The following is a 16,315-nucleotide window of genomic DNA, read 5'->3' on the forward strand; positions in this document are numbered from 1 at the left end:
ACAAGGCTTCTCTTTCTTCTAATATCTGTAGAGTTAGAGGATCTACCCCAGTCCTGAGATGCTGCTACCTGCCAAGCTAAGTAAGACCAGCCAAGCATGTTTGCGTATTAAAAAACATCTTTAAGGGATGCCTCTGGTTAAAAATTGATCACTGTACATAAAAAATGGGAGGCCAAGTGCCACCACACCGCATCCAAAATTCCTGCCTAGTTTCAGCACGCAGCACACATGTAGATGTGTCAGAGATGTTCGGTCAGGCTTAAAGAGGGAGAGGGGGGAGAAGGCAGCTAAATGGGACCCTGAAAGCAGCAGGTGGCTGCTGTCAAGCTGAGCCTGCAGCAGGCAATGGCAAGGAAGCACACAAACAGCAGAGGCTGGACTCGATGCTCCTAAAGACATATGGATCATTATGTGCAAATGAGGGGAGAAAGATCTAGGGGGCAAATGGGTGGACACGTAACATCCCACTAGCTTGTGGTGTGATGCCAGTGTTGCTGCCAGCGTTCCTGCTCCAACAAGTGCAAAGACATCCATGGCAGATGTTTCCTTCTCCCCCCTCCGGAGAGGACCTAGCCCAAGGCAGGAGAGGCAGCACCAAGGTGACTCCTAGCACTGGGATCCTTTCTTGGGAGCTCCCTGAGCTCCATGCTGCAGAGGGGCCTCCCAGACAAGTAGTACTGCTTTATTTGATGACATTTTGGTGGGAACTAAACCAGAGCAGCAGTGTTCTGCAATGTGCTGAGCTGTCCCTCACTCCCTGCAGGGTGCTCCTCTCTGCTGTCTGCGTGGTACTGGGCCATTCACGCTTTTGGAAGTCTCCCTGCGTACCGGGCTTGTTAACAGGCATGTCAAGGATCAGAGGAGAGAAACACTGCTTGTATATCACACTGGATTCTGGCAGTGAAGTCTTACATCTCCTCACGCCTGTGGTTAGAATTACAGCAGCTTAAGTAAATCAAAAGCAACAGCAGAACATATTTTACGGAGGCAAACCCACTGAATTTGACAGTCAAACTTTCTTTCTCTGATGTGTCTCTCACACTGGAGTGCAACACGGTGATGGCAATGATTTAGCGTAGGAACTAAGAGAAATCCAAGACACTTCCCCCCAATGACTTGTGGCTGGATGAAGGGTTTTCTTTTTGGTTGAGCAGTAAGTGCCAGCCTGTCAGAAAACCTGTCTCCAAGGGCCAGGTGAGCCCTTCTCCCAGGAAACCTCCAGGGGAGGAGATGGGGCACACCTGAAGATGCTAAATCTGTCTCCTTAAATGCGTATGCTCCAAGCTGATAATTCATGTCATCCTGAGAAGATTGGGAAGGTCCTAAAACATCTCCCCATGGAAAGAGGAGCAGCACTGCATGCTCCTTTTGGAGAACATCAGCTCCTCTGTTTGAGACTGCTTTTGGTGTCCCCCTGCACCACCCTAAGCATCTGTTTGTCAAACTGGTACCACTGTCTACATGAGTTGGCAGGCCGACTGAGGTCACAGGATCAGCAGATGAAGTGAAGACCATCCAAGTACAGAGCTGATCTGCAGCCCCAGACTTGGCAAAAGGCAGATGGGACACTGCTGTGATAATCTTGATTTCCCCAGCAGTCACGTGGGAATACATCTACATCTTACAACCAAAAGGCCATACAAGCTATATCCAAGGCTTTGTCAAAAACAATACTATAAACTGGTTTTCCACTGATGAAGGAACACTCAAACCCAACAAAACTCAGCCATAGAGGACAACCTCATGAACCCACTACCAGGCAGGCTCTGTTCAAACTTCTGCATCTGAGACCTCAATTTTCCATTTGAGATTCTGCTGTGGACAGCTTCAGTTCATTTAGAAAGGATTGTATTCCTCACTCCCTCACCATCTTCTCTTTCCTTTAGCACTTCTATCCGCAGATCTGCTAATATGAATATACAGTCCCACCTCCGCTGTGCCTCTGGGGTGTCTGCAGACCACAGGTAGAAACCAGCAAGCCAAATGGAAATGATAACTGTTGGCCCTAAGGACTTGTGGAAGTTCATTCACCGCGTTTAGTACCTTCGCTTTTCAGCCTGTCCATTTTTAATGTACACACAAATCCAAGCTCCTGCTTTCAGCCTGGTTCCTTCCCTTTTCAGGTAAATTCGAGGCTCTGTGATGCTGCCCATAGATCTATTATTTTCCTGTGATTTTAACCTGTTGGTCAATTTTGACCAAATTTGGCCAAGGCAGAGACCTTGAATGCTGGTATTTTGGCTAAGGATTGCTCAGCTCCCACCGCTCTGATAGGTTTCTGTCTGTGAGCAGCCTGGTAGCACCAAACCAGTAGAACTGGTAGGACTGTGGGAGGGTGCTGTGCTCCCTGTGTCCTGGGGAGTGGGCAAGAAATTAGATGTTCTGGGGATGTCCAAACAGAGGGAGGGAGCTGGGGTAGATACTGGGGCAGGGGTGTGTAGGGAATACAGGATGCAAGTCCATTGGAATCCAGCTTCACTGGTTCTGCTATGCAAGGAACAAGCTTGCTCATAAGCATAATTTGACCTTCCCTTCATAAGAGCTCTTCTCAAACCTAAGAAGCTTTCTTTCATAAGATGGAGAGAGACTTTTTACCAAGGCCTGTAGGGACAGGACAAGGGGCAACATTTTTAAACTGAAAGAGGGTAGGTTTAGGTTGGACACAAGGAAGAAATTCTTCACAATGAGGGCAGTGAGACACTGGAAGAGGTTGCCCAGAGAAGCTGTGGCTGCCCCATCCCTGGCAGTGTTCAAGGCCAGGTTGGACACAGGGGCTTGGAGCAACCTGCTCTAGTGGAAGGTGTCCCTGCCTGTGGCAGGGGGTTGGAACTGGATGAGCTTTAAGGTCCCATTCTGAGATTCTACAATGGAAGGAGAGTCTCTCTCCAACCATCAGTCACCCTGAAGCTCGCACTGCACCAACCCCATCCTTCAGCTAACCCAGGACTGACATAAACACAAGTCAGAGTTGTGGATGCTGTGGGCAGAGCCCTGCCCACTGTTACTCACCAGCTGGATGGCTATCATTAATACCGTCTTCAAAGTGAACGTCCTATCACAGAGGTCAAATAGATCTTCCAAGCTAGGACCAAGCAGCTCTAGTACCATGGCGTTGTACTTTCCACACGGTCCGAAGTAATACACCTGGGGAAGCCCTTCAGCTGGAAGAATAGGAAAGAATTTAAATCAGTCAATGGGACAATGTTAAACCCTTCCTCCTGTGCGCATATCTTTCATCAGGCAAAGCCTTTCCTTTGTACCTCTCCAGTGTCCCTTCTCTTTGATGTTACCCAGCAAGCAAATAAGTTTCAGCACACACTGTGGATGAACCAAAGTCCAAATCAGTGCAGGCTTTGCTCATCTGCACCTTTGAATAGACAAATAGATTTCAAAGCAATAACATGACCACATGAAAGCATCTAGCTTTGGCATCTTAAACTCTTGGACGTAGAGAACAAGACATGGCGTACCCTACGTTGCACTGAACCCCAGGCAGAGCACAACCCCAAACATGGGCTGGCACTCGTCTGAGCAGTTAGGAAGATGATATTCCTTGCACGAAATGAAGCATGTCCAAAAAAGGGCTGCTTTTTCAACCCAGATAATACATAGCTGTCATTTTTCAGCACAACCTTATGCAAAGTTTACTCATGAGAAAGGAAAAAAAGTTGTTTTCCTTTCAAAAAGAGCAAAGATTTACAATTTGACCCATCACCATGTAAAAATAAGCGATCACAGTCATTAAAGCATATGTGCAAAGCATTCTGCTGTAAGTCACACGCAAAACTCTCAACACCCAACTGGTAGGAGCCGGAGCCACCTCTTCCCACCTAACAGCTCAGCAACAGATTTCTCAGCAAGAGTACGCAATATTTATACTCAACTGATGGTGGCTTTTTGTGTGGATCAGCTTTCTGAAAGCACCAGAAGAAAAGGGAACAAACCAGCTTTGGTGTCTGAGCGCTCCCTGAGCTGCAACAGTGCTCCTTGAATTACCCTTTGAGCAAAAAGAAAAGCCAGCCTGGCCCACACAGGGAGGAATTCAGTGCAGGGCCAAGCACAAATTCGTTTAATCAGTATCTAGCTCCATGTCCCAGCTGCATCACTATCAAGCTGCATAACACTTTTAAAACAAATATTTCCTGTCCACATCTCATAGGCAGTTCCAAAACGCAATGGAAGGGATTTTGTCTTGAAATATGGGGTTTGTCCTATGTCAAAACAACATCCTTGCTTGAATATACAACATACAACATCCTGTTATTCACTGCAAAGGCTCAGCACGGGGAACACTACTGTGAACAAAGCCTTTTTGGCACAGAGGTCTGTGAATTAAATAGCATGGGACCCGAGAGCACAGTGATTATAACTTTTATAGCATGTTTTCACTAAGTGCATGCACACACCTATATTTACATGAGAGATCAATATTAAAAATAGCAAACCCCTTCACTCATTATCAGACATCAGGATTAAATTGCTTGTGTAACTGCTCGGCTTTGTACCTGCTCTGTGGTGTGCTCACAACCTGGCCCAGCACAGGCCGAGGCAGAACAGGGAAACACTTCAGGCTGGAGGGTATCAGCAATGTAATAACTTTATGTCCTACTACAGATTTAGGAAAGCCTCGTTCATCTGCCCAACGGTGCTCAACAACTCACCAACAACACAATAAATGCAGCACTGAGATTACTAAAGCTTAACTATTGCAGAACTTCTGCTCCCACCTATTACTCAAAAAGAACAAAGCACAGCTTGACAAAGATTACTGTAGGATGGCTTAATCTTGTTAATTCACAGGCTTGGGGAATCATATTAGGTATCAATTATCAGGATGCATTCATGAGATATTACAGAGCATTGCAGGAATTCCCAGTCTAACCAGAGCTTTACGTCCTACGTAAAACATTTACCCAACCTGGTCTTAGGAGGCTCCTGTTCCTAACAGAGCCTCATGTTTTAGGAAGCATTAACAGCAATTAAGTCCTCTAAGAAAACTGGATGGTTTGATTTTTCACCAGGGCCTGTAGGGACAGGCCAAGGGGAATGGCTTTAACCTGCCAGAGGGGAGATTGAGATGAGCTCTTAGGCAGAAGCTCTTCCCTGTGAGGGTGCTGAGGCGCTGGCACAGACTTTTCCCAGAGAAGCTGTGGCTGCCCCATCCCTGGCAGTGTTCAAGGCCAGGTTGGACACAGGGGCTTGGAGCAACCTGCTCTAGTGGAAGGTGTCCCTGCCCGTGGCAGGGGGTTGGAACTGGATGAGCTTTAAGGTCCCTTCCAACCCAAACCAGTCTGGGACTCTATATGACGCAGAAGAAATACCAAAAGCCAAAAAATGATGGGATGTGAACCAGGCAGCTCCAAACCTTTTTCAAATATCCCTAAATCAACATAAATGATACTTTAATGCCATCAGCTTAGTGCTGAAGACTTGAGTAATTGCAGTAGCTCTTGAAGTAACTCATGGTGAGCCACTGAGTTTTCAGTAAAATCAGATGAGGACTTACCTACATAATTAGCTCTAATACCAAGATCATCATCTCTACTTCTTAGAGAATAATTCAAGGATAATAGAGAATAATATAAGAGGATAACAGAATATTCTATGAAAAGTTTTAAATGGAGACCATTACAATTTTAAGATACTCACAAATACAGTGAGTACTGATTTAAGATATACACACAGTGAATAGTACCACAATTACTACATCAGGATAACGGTCTTGAAAAGTGCAAATGAGGAAGGAAACCGCTTGGATTAGGAGTGTGCTAATTAAGGTATTACTACAGGAGGAGAAAATTGCACGAAGGCTCTTAGGGAAGGGGAAGAATCCTGTTCCCAGAGCAAGGGGAATGGAGCACATTTACAGCCTTACTTGGTAAAGAGACAGCACTGCAATTACAATTAAATTCCTACTGGGCCTAAGAACCAGGAAGATAAATTGCAGCAAGACTCAAGGATGGGGACTTCATGGAGGGAAGGAAGCAACAGCAATGCAACTCTTTAGTACTCTCTGGGGTCCCAACTCCTTCAGTCAGCTTTACCCACTCAAAACCGTACGAGCAAAAGCTTGGAGTACCCTTCTCAGCTCTAAACCTCAGCAAGGCTCTGCTCTTGGAGGGAGCTCCTACAAGGTGAAGCTGTAGCAAAAAACATTAAAAAAAGCATTCGAAGTGCCAGCCTACAAAAGCCATTATTAGTTTCAGGCATGTTTTTAGGGTTTGATTTTTCCCTGAGGGTTTTCGGCAGCAACACTGCCAGCTCTGCAGTCAAGAACTTACCTACTGGCTTTGCTAGAAGCTATATGCTGTAGCATAGATCTAATTTTCAGACCCAGGCTGCATTGCTCACCTATTCGGGACCCAAAGGAGCATTGCTGTGGAGCCTCCCAGCCCAAGCCAGGGCTCCTCAGCTCCACACAGGTTACTGAAATGGAGGAACACAAGATAATGCAGCCTCAGCACACTCAAACACAAGTCAACATTTAGCATCTTAAGAAGGGGCGAAGCTCGAAAGAGAAGTTTTAAGCTTGATGTAAATATTAAAGAGTGCCTGTTGCCTGCAGGATCCAAGCAGGCAGATGCTGCTAGATGACTCTGGGGTGGGTTCTCTGGACCTTATTAACAGTAAAAAGGGGCAGCTTAAGAAAATCTGCATCAAACGTTATTTAATCACAGCCCATCTGCATAATTCATGGTGTAGCTTGGCTCTATTTCAGCAACAAGAAATGTGCCCTGGTGCCACCGAGTCCATTGCCATGGTGAACTGCAGGAGCTCCACAAATATCACCACTAGATCTGTAAATACTTCTGAAGGACACTGCCAACAAAAGAGATTGATTGAGGAAAAGGTATCTTTTGTCTGGGCACTCAAACTTGAGGTTTTTAATGGAGAGGAATTGTGTTGGCAGAGGACTGAAAAGGTCAAAGCCGCAGTGCTGTGGAGCGGTCTATTGTAGATGAGCAGTTCTGGATTCAAAGAGTGCAGGATGAAAAGCCAGAGGCAGAGCAGGAGTCTCATCTAGAGGAGTCAAAGGTACAACTCACCACTTGAAATACAAACTGTGATCAGTTTATTGCAATTAATGCGCGAAATCACATCAAAAGAAGGAACTGCTCCATGGCATTAAACAAGAACAACACATTAAGGGAAGAAAATCCAGGCATGACACGTGCAAGTTCTCCTTTGGAGAAAAAGCATCTTACAGTGAAAGCTGCTCCAAGCAGAAATCTTCTGTGTTTGCTTAAGAGCTTCAGTCTTGCTGCTGAGCGATTTGGCTTTGAGTCCATGTAAAAGACCCCGCTCCACCCCTGCTCTCATGGAAAGGTTATCACCTCAATACACACGCTGATCACTGCACTGGAATCCACAGGCAAATTCTGCAATTTCAGCAGTGTCATGTCTTGGAAAACATTCAAGCTGAGCACAGTGAAAGCCCAGCATTGCATTTTGGAGATTAAAGCATCGCGCTGGAATGAGAGCAAATGCAGACATCAAAGCTAAAAACTCAACTTTGCTTTCACCATGCTCAGAACAGCCACACAACTCCAGCCTTGGGTTCCCCAAGGTGCTAAAGCTCTCACTGCTCCTGCTGGCTGCCACCAAAAGGGACCGTCCCATCCCCACTCCACCCTCACTCGTCCCGCTGCCTCGCCGGGCTCATGTGGCTGAGCAATAAATTGGAATAACCCAAAGGGTTTGCTTGAGCTTGAACACAAGAATCATAGAATCATGGACAGGTTTGGGTTGGAAGGGATCTTATAAAGCTCACCCAGTTCCAACCCCCTGCCACTGGCAGGGACACCTTCCACTAGACCAGGCTGCTTCAAGCCCCCAGTAACAAACAGCAGGACCACTGCTCTTCAAGAGGGCTTCATTTGAGCTGGATTAACACCTTTCAGCATATTTCCATGCAAGATCAAGCATTCTGGCTGATGCAAGTAGTGCTGTCTTGCTGCCACAGGCTTAGAAGCATGACTAACGGCTCTGATAACTTGTCAGACATCCAAGATACTCTAACAAGCCACATTAGTCCAGGCATCAGACATACAAGTCATACAGAGAGTCCAAAGCCTTTTCCAGGACCTGTTATGAAATGGCAACTGGCAGAGAGATGCCAATCAAAGGTTATGCCCAAGGGAAATCGGATTTTGCAGCATCTGCTCCACGTGGAAGGCTCAGAAAGCGGAAACCATCTGCTGCAGCAGAGAATATGTACTGATGCTCTGTACATGAGCATCATGAGAGGCTATGAATAAACCTCAAGCAACAGCAAGCAGCCCAAAATACACCCAAGAAGAGATGAGGTAGCAAGAGCAGGAAGCTACATGTGGCACCTACATCAGTGGAGGTGCAAAAGCCAAGTCCCTGTACATCATATCACCAGGAGACAACACAACCTGTGATGAGTGAACAGCGCTGGTAGGTCCTGAATCACCAGTTTTTATTTGCTCCCACGGGAAACTGGTTTCCACTGCCCTTAGATATGGTATGGCCAAATAAAGAGAAGCTGACATCTTCGATTTCAAGAGGAAGAATTAGAGAAGAACTTCACAACCTCTCTTCATGCAAGCTTCTGTTGTAAAGAGGAGACACTTGAGGAACCCCAGATTAGATACCCAAGGACAGAGAGAGCGGGGAGCAACCCAACGTCAAACAAACAGCTGATGCTTGATGCAAAAACACACTCTGTGAGCAGCAAGAACTATTCCTCATAGAAATGGATGCAGAGACACAACAGCAGCGTGACTGCACAACAAGTTCTGTGTGCTTTTAAAGGGCTGATGAATGGGATGTAGATTGTCACAAAATTCTCATTCAGAGCAGAAAGTTTATTTTTACAAATCACAGCACACAAAATGACACCATCACCAGCACAAATAGCAACTGTGCGAGCGCAGAACATCCATAGCTAAAATTAAACATGTTCCAAACAAATTAAACAAATTGCTTTAGAGTAGTCAACCCATTTGAGCTGATTACACTAATGAGGATCTACCCTTCTCTTAATTTTCAAATCCGAATAAAATCCTGGCTCAAACAGAAGCTTTGCTATCAGCATTGACTGGGCCAAGGTCTCATCTTTTAACCTGTTCAAACACGGCCTGGGATAGTGGGTTTAAATCTACCTGAGTATGTTGGTGCACAATTACATCTATGAGCTGGGATTAAAAAGGCTCCTTTGAACTTTCAGGTTTCTGAATAATCTGCTTCAAAAATAGAAAGAGGGGAGGAAAATTCAGATAGGCTTGTTACTTGGAATAAAGTTATCCTAAGGTCTTTGTATATGTTTCAGAGATGTCTTATTTCAAAGTAGGGCTGCAAAAGCTTTTCAACACAGCCCTTCACCTTCAACCTTAACTGGAGGAGTTTGTGGAACGACAGAGATTTGGGGTAATGGAGAATATTTTCTCTTGTTTGTTATAAGAATACACCCAGCAGTTGAGATGTGAAGGAGAAAATGCAACTTCTGACTCCAGCACCGACTTACTTGCAGCACGAAGGTGGAAGAAGAGGTGGTGGCACAGGGTCCACCACAATCTTGACAACCACTCCAAGACTTTACAAACCTTGAACTGCCATCAGATTAGAGAAACAACCTGAAAATAGTAAGCTGAAAATGCACACATGAAAACATACACATACAGACACAAGGTTAGAGCACCACTGTGACTCAGTGGTGACTGCACTTGGAGGATGGTAGGCGCTGTGGCAGCTCCCTTCCCACCACTCTGACAGACATCATGGAGATAACCAGCCTGCTTGGGAATCATGAGTGTTTTCAGCCTGGCTTATGACTGTAAAGCTCCTGAATAATTTCCTTGCTCTCCCGAGCTGTGATACTGTGGTTTGAAAGCCTTTAGCTTTCTCTGTCTCACCTGACAGGGTGAAGAGCAACCGGACCTGCCCGGAGCATCTGGCAGCATCCTGCCATCTCCTGCGTGCTTCCCTGAAATGCTGCCTGGGAGGCAGCTGGGTCACTGTTGGCTTTGGCTCCTCTAGGAGAAGGGGCTCCCAGTACAGCATCAATGAGCAAGAACCAGTCCCAAAGCCCTGCAAGGCAAGCAGCCACAGCAACCAGTAGATAAGCCACCTCCTCAAGCCCTGAGGAGGTGCTGGCTTTCTCTGCTCCAGCCCCATTTATTCTAGATATCTCCTCCATAACTGCTCACCCTATTCCAGATGGTTCCTCAGAGCCCTTTTACAGTGTCATCATGAGCTCCTCTTATTCATGCTCCCCCTAAACATCCTCCTGCTCCATTTGCTGCCAGACACTTGGCTCTCTACTGCCAGCTTTTCACAACATCTTCTTCCTGCTCCGGGTGGGCAGTGAATCATCTCCCTTCTAGCAAATGCTAAATGCTCTGGTGTCGTTGCCCAGCAGAAGTAGCTGTGGCAGGACTTTCTGTCACAGGGTGAAAAGGGTGCAGAGCTGCTGCTGAGGTGGAAGAGAGGCAGGTAAAGGTGCTTCTCTGCCTTTGGACATGGAAAAGGCACAGCTCAGACACTCTTTGAACCCAAGAGGTACTAGGAAATAAAGCAAGGGAGAACATCACAAGTTGGAGTTATACCTTCTCCCCTGATGATGGCAGAGCAAGGCAAGCTTTTAATGGGAAGGGATGACACTTGGCACACAATGGTACAACAGTTGTGCACAAGCCATAAGTAGACAGAGCTACTGCCACCTCCAATGAGTTTGCAAGTAAAACGTGGCTTCCACACACACTCCAAGACTCCAGCTTCCCTCCAAAAACCCAGCATGTTTTGTGTATCTTCTCAGAATAGGCAGGATGTAGTGAATCCCTGCTGTGTTTGGAGTAACTTGTTAGTATTTGAACCTACAAAAAAAAAAGGTATGGGAAAAGAAACAGAAGAAAAACAGACATAGGAAGGACAGAAGGAAGAATGTATTTGTTCTTGCTGCTGGTAAAAATCCAATCGATTTGATTTTTAATTCAGTTGCAGAAAAAACAACTGTCATGATCACTGTTATTAGAACGGGTGGCATTTGGCTTTCCTTGAGCTGCACAAGCTGCTTTCCTGCTAGAAATAGAGTCCTGGCTTGACTCTATTAATTACTCTTCAGATACACAAAGAAAGCAGCAGTTGAAGACAGAGTACCAAGAGGATGTTCACATTTGTATTCATAAAACCAGAAAAAAAAAGTACTGGGAGGGCAATCAGCCCTCGTGGAAAGGCCAAGCTGCAGGAAGACTTCCAGAATCTTGGAAATGTCCCCAGAAATACCCATTCACAGGCAGTTTTTTAGCTGTAGTGAGTAAACTACAGTCAAGTGAAATTGGTTCAATTCTTGACAAAGATGTAAGAATAAACCACAGCACAGTAAATGGCTTTTTTGGCAAGTTCCGGGAAACTGAATTCCCATTTCTAGGGCTCAAGGGAAATGAGTGCACTCAATTTTCCACATTACTGTTGGATTTTGTATCAATATACCCTTTGCAGCAATCTCTTGTTCCAGTGACGATGGCAGCTGGCACATAACACAACACCTGAAGAGAGGATCAAAACAGTATATAATTTTAGAAGAGTTATTTTAAACCACCCCAAAAAGTTCTAGCTTAAGTTCTAGCTTAATTATCTTCCTTTTCCCACACACAACCTGCGATACAAGGACAAGGGTGGAAGAAAATGCCAAAAGGTTTCATTTCATGTCAGTGTTCCTCTTTGCTTCCTGCATTTCTTCGTGCACTCAAACAGTGCCCATTTTTTTGCTGAAAGGCATGAGAAGCTCTAAAGCTGCAGCTGTTTTAATTTCTTGAGGGTTAAGTGAGTGGTTATGGCACTCAAATTGAATGGGATTTGCCCAAAAATCACATTGTGAACCACCTCCGAGCTTGGCTTCATGGTTTGAAGGCACATGTCGCTCCATGTATCAGCTCCACACTCCTCAACCTGCCACGCGCTATCTGCAGTTGGGATCATGGCTCCTGCGTGACTGACCTAGCAAGAAGTGACCTTCTTGCTCCCTGGCAGTGTCCAAGGCCAGGTTGGAGGGGGCTCTGAGCAACCTGGTGTAGTGGAAGGTGTCCCTGCCCATGGCAGGGGATTGGAACTGGATGAGCTTTAAGGTCCCTTCAACCCAAACCACTCTGTGATTCTATGAAGAAAGATGTATTCTCCTGCTCCTGCCATGCTGCAGGTCACTGTGTCAGAGGAGTTTTGCCTCTCAGTGCAAAGCCAGACCACATCTGTGATGGCCAACTAGGTTCTGCTGCTTCGCACCAAAGAGAAATTATTTCCCCTTCAGTTTTCCACGGCTGTGCAATTCTTGCATTAGGTCAGCTCTACCTGCTGAAAGGGAATGAAGCAGCAGGTTTTGGCTGCTCCATTTAAAAGAGGTAACAGAGAAGTCCACATGACTAAGGGTATACTTTGTGGCTGCATTTTTGTTTTCTTTGAGAACAAGTCACGCATGTTAATTATGTTACAGGTAAGATCTACAGAGAGCTTAAGAAAAAGCAACAGCAGAACTTCTCAGTGCTCAGCAGCACACAAAGGTAACTCCAGAAGCACTGCCAAAGAAGAGGCTACTTCTTGGCAGATGAAAAATGCTAAGAAAGCAGCAATAATAAAAGACTTCTGCTGAATGTCTCCTCTGCTGTCCAGAGAAGCATTTTAATCTAATCACACCAAGTCTCAGGTGGCCCCTGCCTTTCATCAGCTCATCTCCATTGGAGACTACTGGCTGGAGGCACAGCGCTTCTGGCTCCCTACTTCCTCCCCATCTGCACACCAGAAATCTATAGCACAAGCTAAGTGATACTTCAAGCTTACGGTGTGCAGGGCAGCTGCAAAACAGGGTGAAACTGCTGTGCTGACAATGCAGAGGGAATGTGACAGCTTGAATTACAGCTCAGCTGCAACCCACGTCTCTGTGCAGTGAGCAGGAGTTGTTCTAGCCAGGGTAGCACAGCAACATAAGACAAAATGAAGGGCTACGAAGATGTCACAAGGGCTGGAGCAGCTCTGCTCTGGAGCCAGGCTGAGAGAGAGAGCTGGGCTGGGGCAGCCTGGAGAAGAGAAGGCTCCTGAAGGGGACACCTTAGAGCAGCTCCAGTGCCTAAAGGGGCTTCAGGAAACCTGGAGAGGGGCTTTGGACAAGGGCCTGTAGGGACAAGACAAGGGGAATGGCTTTAACCTGCCAGAGGGGAGATTGAGATGAGCTCTGAGGCAGAAGCTCTTCCCTGTGAGGGTGCTGAGGCGCTGGCACAGGGTGCCCAGAGAAGCTGTGGCTGCCCCATCCCTGGCAGTGTTCAAGGCCAGGCTGGACACAGGGGCTTGGAGCAACCTGCTCTAGTGGAAGGTGTCCCTGCCCGTGGCGGGGGGGTGGATGAGCTTTAACATCCTTTCAACCAAAACCAGTCTGTGGTTCTACGAAAACTGGCACGTACAGGCAGTATTCCTCATTGATCCAATAGCATTTCGGTCTTGGATGACAGATCAGATTGGTCCAATTTACCCAGATAAAGCAGACAACGGTATCGGACACGCAGCCTCTGCTTTGCGCGCTCAGGAGCAAGGTGATGATCAGCCATGCTCAGGCAGCTGCCCAGCTTCTGCACACCAGAAGTGTGGGACAATTCGGGTGGTGTTACTGGCAGCAGAACCCCATGTGCCATCCCCAGCTGTGCTGAGACCCCCCATGTGTGCAGCTCGTCCCCACAACACTTGTGCTGGTCCTACTGGGAGGGGGCTGGGTAGCAGGAATGCTTCATGCTGCTGTCAAAGCTGCTTTAGCATCAGCGCAGGACCCAGCAGGAGGGTGGATTAAAAAGCCACTAGATGGACATTTGCTCCTGCAATAGCATCAGACTAGTGATGGATGCTGAGAGCCAAGCACATGTAAACTCTCCACAACAAGTCGGGGGATTGGCATTCATCAGTCCTGTAACTATTGTAGTGTTTGAGGAGAAAAAGGGGTTTTTCAGAAAGTGGACTTTCCAGCCTGATGGAAAACCTCCCACTCCCTCTTATCACAGGAGAACCTCTTACAAAACTGAAGTTCAGAGCTGCTAAATAAGATACTACCTCCAGGTATCATCTCTTTATTTCACCTTAAGATGTCTGAGCATAGGAATAGAGGAAAAACTGTCACTTTCAGACAGAAGCATTACTACAGAACTGCAGGGCAATGCTTGCTGAGAAGTTCTTCTGGCAAAGCTGGAGCCATTACAGATCCAGGGGCAGAGCCTGTGGCTCTAAAAGAGATGGGAGGAGGTTTTTGAATAGCAGGCAGGCCACAGCTCAGAAATGCAGACTCCAAACCCATTTAATAGCTGGACTGGGAGGCAGGCACCCCCCATACCAGAACTTCACTTGTGTCAAACCTCCCTGGCACAGCTCAAACGTTTCTCTCTTTAAGGTGACAAGCACCTTAAAAACCTTCAGCCTGCATAGGATGCTTCTGGTGCTTAGGAAGCACAAACATACAAAAATGACCCCACTAAATCAGGCACCCACCTTCCCAAAGGGAATTGGCTTTGAATCAGGGCAGCACTCACCACCTGACACATCAGTCCTCCAGGAAATGAAGCAACTTTTACAGCTTGAGAACTCAATTAGTTTCTAAGTGCAGCATCCCAACAGCTTGAAAGGAAGAGCTAGGGAAGGGGGACGAGCGGACCAGCAAGGCTAACTGGTTGCTACATCCTTATTAATGATCATGGCCCTAATTGCCAAACTGGGTTTTCCATTCAGTGTAAATATAAATCCCAAAGTTTATCTTCAAACACTGAGTATTTTCATCTCCTCGCTCAAATGCCTCACTCAAAGCCCCAAGCACAACCTGAGCTGCTCACAAGCATGAGTGATTCCAGCTCAGGGTTTGCTCAAAGCACCACCAGCAGCACAGAGACCTTCATGAGTACATGGTCTGTCCCTCTCCTCAAGTCCAGCTGGATCCTTAGAGCCGCTGGGCGAGAGGCACATCACACAACCTGTTGTCTATCCAAGAACCCAACGAGGCATCTGGGATGATTCCATGAGTCTGACTGCTACAGATCTATGACCACTGTTGCATGGCACACCAGGCTTCAAGGCGTCTGCAGGAAAGGCATCTTCCAGCTTCCCAGCATCCTGCCATTCCCAGTGTCGCTGGGTTTGGATCTGTGATTACTGCAGTGACTACCGGAAGAGTAAGAGGTGCATGAGGACTTTCTGAAATATAAAAAGGAAACTGCCCTAATCTCATATTCAAATATTGATGGTCTTGCTTTAAAAGCATCTGATAGCTTCCAATTGACAAGGCCTAAATTTAGCCCAGGGAAGTAAAAACTTCTGCTGTTAAAAGAGATGCTGAAATGTGCGCATTCAGGAAGCCCTTCCTAACAAGGGAACTGCCACATTAAAAACCCCAACTATTTTTAGATAGCAAAATATTATCCTCCCGAGATGAGCAGCAAGCCAGCTCTGGAAGCGGGCAGGCATTAGCTGGATGTGTTACAGTCATCCACTACGGTTTATTTTCAATTCAGAAGCTCTGAAGGTGGAGATCCCTCACATTCAAAAGTTTGTTGGACCACCCTGACTTTCTAATGAAGCTGCTGATCACGTCTTCAAAGGTGCAGCAAAGTGTGACGGATCTGCCAAGTGTTGCACTTTCTGTTTAACAAGGCCATTCCAGACAACTGAAACCACCTCTCCTTGTTAAGGCATCTCAAACCGATTGCCAATGGCACGTTTCTTCGCAAGGTTTGAGACTAAAGGGAGGTGCTTCTTGCTGTTAGAAAATTAACCCAATGACTTAAATTGAGTGCGTGGGTCTGTCGCAGTGATCTGAAGTAGGGAAATCATAGAATAACAAAATGATTCGGGTTGGAAAGGACCTTGAGATCATCCAGTTCCAACCCCCTGCCACGGGCAAGGACGCCTCACACTAGACCATGCTGCCCAAGGCTCTGTTCAACCTGGCCTTGAACACTGCCAGGGATGGAGCATTCACAACTTCTCTGGGCACCCTGTGCCAGCACCTCAGCACCCTCACAGTAAAGAACTTCTTCCTTATATCTAACCTGAACTTCCCCTGTTTCAGTTTGAACCCATCACCTCTTGTCCTATCACTGCAGTCCCTGATGAAGAGTCCCTCTCCAGCATCCTTGTAGGCCCCTTCAGACACTGGAAGCTGCTCTGAGGTCTCCAGCAGCTTCTCTTCTCCAGGCTCAACAGCCCCAATGTTCTCAGCGTGTCTCCATACAGGAGCTGCTCCACCCCTGATCATCCTCGTGGCCTCCTCTGGACTTGCTCCAGCAGTTCCATGTCCTTCTTATGTTGGGGACACCAAAACTGTATGTGACCC

The 16,315-nt window shown here is 46.7% G+C and overlaps 1 protein-coding gene across 5 annotated transcripts in view; it reads right to left on the bottom strand.

Moving 5' to 3' along the window:
* CSNK1G1 (casein kinase 1 gamma 1) overlaps positions 1–16,315 on the bottom strand; it is a 107,941-nt gene that overhangs the window by 27,560 nt on the left and 64,066 nt on the right. For all 5 annotated transcript variants that reach the window (XR_003993302.1, XM_030498353.1, XM_030498350.1 and 2 more), the window contains exon 6: positions 3,010–3,161. Coding sequence is in view for 4 of the 5 variants with exons in the window: in XM_030498353.1 (XP_030354213.1) it covers positions 3,010–3,161 (152 nt within the window). In the remaining variant the exon portion in view is untranslated. The remainder of the gene's footprint in view (positions 1–3,009; positions 3,162–16,315) is intronic.

Source organism: Strigops habroptila, chromosome 9, assembly GCF_004027225.2.
Source record: "Strigops habroptila isolate Jane chromosome 9, bStrHab1.2.pri, whole genome shotgun sequence".
NCBI classification, from domain to species: domain Eukaryota; kingdom Metazoa; phylum Chordata; class Aves; order Psittaciformes; family Psittacidae; genus Strigops; species Strigops habroptila.